The 7,530-nt window shown below is 30.0% G+C and overlaps 1 protein-coding gene across 1 annotated transcript; it reads left to right on the plus strand.

The window, feature by feature from the left end:
- Window positions 1–3,910: 3,910 nt before the first annotated feature.
- LOC111279875 (GATA transcription factor 15-like) lies at window positions 3,911–5,015 on the plus strand. The gene is made up of 3 exons (XM_022866938.2): window positions 3,911–4,246; window positions 4,347–4,502; window positions 4,603–5,015. The coding sequence occupies exons 1-3, from the start codon at window positions 4,226–4,228 to the stop codon at window positions 4,888–4,890; spliced, it is 465 nt and encodes a 154-aa protein (XP_022722673.2). The 5' UTR covers window positions 3,911–4,225; the 3' UTR covers window positions 4,891–5,015.
- Window positions 5,016–7,530: the final 2,515 nt, after the last annotated feature.

Consider the following 7,530-nt stretch of genomic DNA (forward strand, 5'->3'; position numbering starts at 1 on the left):
TTGAACCCTAGCTGGTTGGTAGAGCAAGCAGTTCATAACAGGGGTTATGACCGAAAACTGGGGTCAAGGTTTGGTCCCTTGAACTGTCCACGGTGATGAAGGAGGTGCCCAGGTAGGTCTATCAATATCACGATTTCCGAATATGGAGGGGTGGGTACCGTTAGTAACCAGACAAAGTTGTCTCATTGTCTGCAATGTATTTTGCTTTCTCTTGTATTGTACCAAGAAATTACATCTGAAAGGGTTCGATGCAATGCCAATGGGAGGTGTCCCTTGGGTTTTATCATTGTTTAAACAAGGCCCTTCCACTTGAATGATTATAATGGTAACTGGTAAGGTTACCCAGTGCCTTGTGCTTGTTTTGAGTAAGAGTTCTTGGGGTCTTTATAAGGTCCGTATTTGCTGTCTCATGACGTGAAAAGTGTTGACTTTTGAGTGTTGATAAACCATTAAACCTCATTTTATGGTCTATATATTGCGAGAAGAAAGGAAGAAATTAACGGTGCGTCTTTCCGTGTGTTTAATTTTAAGAGAATTCATTTATGCTATTATTAGAGGTATTTTAGTGTCCAAAAAACAAAATAACTGTCGAGCGGGGGGAATCTGATTATCTGAAATCCCAGATTTTACGTTAATTTGATCATCTCATCTTGTCACCTACTAGCATATGCTAATGTTAACTCATCATCTCTTGATTGAATCGTAAATTGTCAGCTCTGCTAGAGCTTGTGATGTCAGCCCTAGCCCCCTTACACTGAAGCTGGGCCACCTAGGTCCAAGACCCCCATCAAACAGGCGTACCCGCTCAATATATTCCTAAACTAACTGAAACTTTTAGCTTCCAAACTTATTATATTTTTCCTATTTCTTGATCGGGTATTAACTTAAACGTTGGTGTACAAATATCGAGAAAATTCCCGATCTTTATCATTAACCGATCTCTTTTCTTCTACTCTTAGATTTTTACCCCTCGCAGATATCTCCGCATCAACAGCTGTTGTTTTCAGAAGGTTAAAAGAAACGAAGATAGAAAGTTGAACTTGAAAATCAGACTTCGATCACTGCCAACAGCCAAGATTTTGGACTCCGAATGTTAAGAAGAGGTAATGAAAAGGAATAAAATTTCCCCGTAGCTAGTTTCTTTGGCACACACACTCGCTACCAACAAGAAGAACACATTAATAAATCTCCGGAAAGCGACTGAAACATGATAAAAATCCAACAACCATTTTGTTATTCTGATTCATGAGTTTGATTCTTCTTATCCATTTATTGTCTGCTACTATATTTTGTTGACCTGAGACGAAAGATAGTGGTAGGATAGTGTTATCCAATCATTTTCAATTCATGACACCTGAAAATCCCATCATCATAAAAAAAATGGGCACCAAACTTTTTACATAAGGGACAATGGAATGCAGAGTTTTGTTTGTCTAATGCTTTTTTTACTTGAATGATGAACAACAGGACTGTGCCCTCTTGAAGCTATGAGAAGGAAAATGAAAGAAATCATGACAGAATCAGAAAAAAAGAAAAGCCTATATCCCCCATTTGATTATTTTACCATCATCGGACAAAGTGCATGTAGCATCCTTCACCTTTGCCCTTCAATTTTCTCACCAACTCCTACTTCTATTACACATTTCCCTCTCTCTCTATTTTGTCTCACTCTCAAGCAGAGCACAGTAAAACGATAACATAATTTTGGATGAAAATTGAAAGTTTTATGGTATGATGGCCGTGGTGTTGCTGTAGTCCTTTTTTTTTTTTTTTTTGTCTGGTATTCATTACAATTGGAAAGGTTTCAATGAGCTTTCATTTTCCTTCACCAGCAGAATTTTGTCCCTTCAATTGTTTTTTTTTTTTTAATCTAATTCTATCCTTTTAACAGTTGATACACACTCCTCATTCTGATAACTTTGATTTGTGTGCACCACAAAAACAAGCTGATGTTCCTTCATCCAACCACAGATCGGACCATCTCTTTCTTTTCCTTAACCATGCTGTTTCTAATTTGTCTTCATTTCCCATATTTAGTCAGTTTGATAATCTTGTCTAACTCTTGTAGCTAGCTAAGCTGATGGTAGGGTTGACAATCCATTCTGAATCCATTGGGTTTCGACTTGATGCAATTGTATAGAGTTTTTTTATTTTTTAAGTCAGAGATTAAGTCAAAGTCAAGTTGAGTGTTAAGTAAATCCATCTTGATTCAATTAGGTATACATAAAAAATATTTTTATTATTTTATTTAATTTTATATTTTATATAAAAATAATTTTTATATTAAAAAATTATTTTATTAATTTTGAATTCATCAGGTTGATTATTATTTTATACATATACAAGTAAAATTGAATTCGAATATATAAATAATATTTTAATATCAAATATGGTCGGGTATTAGATATATAAAATTTGATCACATTTAAGATGAAAAAAATTTGGCCCACTTGAAATTCGTAACCTTACTTTTTAAGATGTGGATTTTTTTTTTAATTTGAACAAAGAAAATTCAAATTTTATTTATAAGTTTTTTAACAAAAAAAAATCATATATCAATTGTTCAATTAGATATTCAAAAAAATTTTAAACGTGATTTTAAGCCAAACTACTTGGTTAAATTGGATGCACTTTTCATGATTATGACCTATATATAAAGCTTAATTGCCTGACTCTTTCATAAACTTTATTATCACAAGTTCTATTTCTACATGAACATGTCATGTTTAAAGAAATGTTCAACTTCATATTTTGGGAATGAGAGATTCTTTCATTGATGGACCTGCTTTATTTCATTGCCAATGATGATAATTGCAACTCGAAAGTTAAGGAAAGTATGGCAAAAATAAATGACAAAGATCTTCTGTCACTATGAATGATTAGGTGAATGAAGGACATCATGACCCAATTACTCTTTTGACTTTCATTAACCAAAGTTTAAGGATCCTTCAAAATTAATTCCGTACCAATTTATGTACCATGTTGATACTAATGTCAACAAAAATAAATACTCTTACTAATAACATTCAAATCTCATGGCCCAACTTTCTTTTTTTTTTTTACTCTTTAATTTGGATTATTCCATAAAAAAAAACTTCATAAAATTATTTTAATCATCTATTTGAGTTTTGATAATCACCCATAATTTTAATCTAATAAAAATTAGATATTGATTAATGCCAAAGCACACACAAATTTTAAACAGCAAAAACTTTTGATGTATAGTTAAAAAAAGATATCTTATACATTAACAAATGAAATTTATAGATTTTACTAGCAAGATTTTAAAATCGATAAGGGCCTTAATATTAATGAATAGATATATGTTAATCTTTTAATCTAACATGTAAATTTTTAAAAATTTATAACCGAAATTTAGGATTTAACTTAATTAATATACATTTTTATTTTTAAAATATATCATTCAATGAATTAAAAATTTTTTATTTATAATTTTTTATCTCTAAATTATAATTTTTTTATAAAAAATAAACTCGTGTAATTAATTGAATTAACAAGTGAATATATTGTAAATATCTTTTGAATATTAATATTTAGAAAGGATATAAATTTGAGTTTTTTTTTTTAATATAAGGACAAGTGTAAAATTGGTAAGAAAGGGGAATTTCATATGCCTCTATCAAATCCAAAGATTTTCCGGGAAAACAAACAGAAGACAAAATTAAAATTTTGGAGCCAAACAAAAGAAACAATAAAAAAAAAAACACATCGATGGCGCCCCTTTTTGTTCATTTTCAGGAGCCCACTCCTTTTTCTAGCCTTTTGGGGATTTGGCGGGTGGCAATATGGGATAAAAACTGTACTCACTGATGGCATTTAAGTCATTTCACAGTCACCGAGCTAGGGTTACTCGTCCCATATATAAGGAGTTTTTTAGATCCGCCTGAGTGCGGTGTTTTGTGTCGGGTTTGATTCCTTTCTCTCCAAATGTCATCCACAGCGATTGACAGTCTCTCACTTTCCCTCTCTTTCTCCTTTTGCATGCGGGTTTCCATTGAAGGCTAACCCATAAAATGCCCCAAAAAGCTCTCATTTCTTCTTCATTGCTTTGATCTGTTCTCTTGTCTCTGAGTCTCTTGACTGCCCTGTTTCCTCTGTTTCTTTTTTCTTATCCTAATTAGCATTTGTTTTCACCACTAATTTGAACTTTTGTCTGTGTTTTAAAACTTGGGTTGGTTTCTGATCTCCAAAATATCAAGTGAAAATGCTGGATCCAAGTGAAAAAGTGAGTGATCACAGCTTATAAAAGGGTTTTTTTGACTTGATCCTTGGCTTAAACTCCAATTTTTTAGCTGATTCTCTTTCTGTTTTGTTTTTTCCTGTAGGGTTCAGAGCCTGAAGATCAAAACAAGAAATACCCAGAAGGGGTTTCACCCAAAGAAACCCAAAATCAAAGCATTGGCTATGAAACCAAGAAAACCTGTGCTGATTGTGGAACCTCTAAAACCCCTCTTTGGAGAGGTGGCCCGGCTGGCCCCAAGGTTTCTTTTTTTTTTTTGGTCATTTTCCAACTTTTGTAATCTTTAATTCTTGTTTGGATTTGATCTGATTCTGTTTGTTGTCCCATCTTTCATTTTTCAGTCTCTATGTAATGCATGTGGGATCAGAAGCAGGAAAAAGAGAAGGGCCATTTTGGGATTAAACAAAGGAGAGGACAAAAAATCAAAGAGAGAAAATAGCAATGGTAGCAACAGTTGTTCAAGTAACACAAAGAATTTAGGAGATAATATGAAGCAGAGATTGTTATCATTAGGAAGACAAGTTTTGATGCAAAGATCAACAGTTGAGAATCAAAGGAGAAAGTTAGGAGAAGAAGAACAAGCTGCTGTTCTTTTGATGGCTCTCTCCTATGGTTCTGTTTATGCTTAGTTCTTTTTTTAAAAATATATTTAGAGCAAAAATATTAGGATCTTTCATGGGTTTCTAACCATTTCCAAGTGTAACCTATGGTGATTGTTCCTTAGTTCTTTTAATTCTAGTTTTTTTTTTCCCTAGTGTGAACTAACTGTATTTCAATGCCATTTTTCCTAACCTAAAATTAGTAATTTGATGTTTGTGGGGTTTGATTTGTGTTTTTTTTTTTTAGACTTTATTGTATTAATTTTTTTTTATAGTTTTGTGGAATGTGTGGCTTTATAAACTTGGCCAAAAGAAAGAAAAAAAGAAAGAATCGGAAAGAAAAAAAAAAGAAATTTCAAGGAAATCCCAAGATTATCTAAGGCGCCAAACAGCGTAAGGTATAACCTACTTTTGGTGGGAATCAAATCTTTTGCCATATTTTTTGTCTTTGCAAAACTAAATTTCTATATGAACATTAATTTCTTTAATGTTTACTTTTGATATAAAATAGAGATAATTTGGATGAGGGGTGCTCATTTGGTTAATTTTGATTTAAATTATTTCAAATTAAATTAATTGAATTCTATTATATTAATTTTATTAATTACATTAAATTTTTTAATTTTAAAAATTAATTGATTGAAATTAATTTGATTAATGCTTTTGATTAATTGAGTAATAAAATTTTTATTTTTTTATATAAAATAAAATAATTAAAATTATTTAATAAAAATATTTAAACACCAAAATATTAAATTAAAAATTCTAATAATTTTGAATAAATTTATATATTTTTAATTATATATATTTTATAATATTTTGATTAAAATTTTAATTAAAAATATAATCAATTGATTAATTAAACTAAAATTAATTAATTAATTAATTCAATTAAAATTAAATTATGAACATTTTTAATTTAAATGTTTTGATGAAAAAATGTACTACTAATAATAAACAAATCTGAGACGAGATATGGCAAATGCTCCTCCAAGTCAACCAGAATCTAGATTCTTAAATCAAGTTCAACTTTGATGTTGAAATCTGGAAGGCAACTTCAAATTCAACTTTTTTTTTTTTTCAAATTTGGTTGTTTGTTGTAAAAGTAAAAAAAAAAAAATTGAAAGATGATTATATATTCATAGACATGATTATTTATTGTTCATAAAGCAAATATAGGAGTCATATATGGCGACAACAAATCCAGGACTTTGACAATTTTTGAGGACAGAGATTCTGCCATGCAGAAGCATGTTCTCGTGGTCAGCTTTCTCAAGCTGCAAGCCTGCAGGTTCAGTTTAGTAGTGTGATTTATAACAAATCAGAAAAAAAAGATGAACACAACAGTACTTTGGTTTGTTTGTCTCTGGGGCAATATTTAACCAATATGTTTCACTCCAATTAAAAATTCATTTAAGTCCAAATTATTTCAGGGATCGGATAATACAATGAGCCAAAAGCTGCAAAAACGAGCTACTGCTCAAGAACGAAGGTTTATTCAAAATTTAAAAGTATTTAGATAAAAAATCAAAATTTATTAAATAAGTTTGGATATAATTTTTAAATTTATTTAAATTTTGAACAAAATTTTAGATAAAAAAATTAAAATTTGAGTTCAACTTAATTTGATCTGTAAAAAATATATATAATTAAAATATTATAATTATTTAAGTACATATATTTTTTAAAGATAAAATTTTAATTTTTTATTATATAAATTAAATTTAATAAATAAGACTTAAATTTATTTTTTAATTAAAATCGTTAAGACCTAAAATATCAAATTGTGTCAAATTTAAATAATTATATAAATTATTAAATATAAAATATGAACTCAACTTAAAATCTATTTGATCCGAATTATAAACACCTATAGCCTCCTTAACATTTAGTCACCCTAGTTGCCAGAATTTGCCTGGACCTTTTAGCTCTAGGCCCTTCCTAGCTATGGCTATTAGTTGCAGTTGGAGAATGAAGAAGAGCTATCAATGGCAGATAACTTTACAGGTTAAGCACCATCGCTGGACCAAATAGTATCACTATTGTTGTAGCAACAGGTAAAGTCATAATGTGACCAAAGCCATCTTCAATTGCTATCTTTCAAAGCTAAAAACAGTGTCATATATGCAATCATTTACTATAAGAACAGTTTGTTTAGCAGAATTGGCTAGAATTTTAACACGACTAACTGATAATGTAGGTCGTCGAGTCTGTCTAACATCAATGGCCTTGAAATGGACGTCCTTCGGCCCAGCTTATTGTGATGCTAGCAGATTCTGAGTTCAGATCTTTTCAAGCATTTGCCCACGAACTCTTTGTAGGCCCAATGGTCTTTCTCATCATGGGCCCCTAGCAGTAAGCGAAATTGTTAGAGTTTTAAGGTCAACCCCACATTTTTTTCAAGTGATTTGGTGCATTCATCAATAAACCATGCCAAGTGACAACACCTTAAATTAATTCTATTTAAATTGAATTTTATTAATTTTATTTATCATTTTTAAAATTTAATTTTTTTGTTTTTATATATTATTTTAATAAGATTTTAAATATATTTAAATAGATCTATATATAAAATAATTATTTTATTTTTTAAAAATTAAAAAAATTAAAAACTAATAAAATATATAATTCGATTCAATTCAATTTTTTTTAACATTTCGATTCGAATAC

Source organism: Durio zibethinus, chromosome 27 (assembly GCF_047325235.1).
Source record: "Durio zibethinus cultivar Kanyao isolate XHJ-2024 chromosome 27, ASM4732523v1, whole genome shotgun sequence".
Lineage (NCBI taxonomy): Eukaryota > Viridiplantae > Streptophyta > Magnoliopsida > Malvales > Malvaceae > Durio > Durio zibethinus.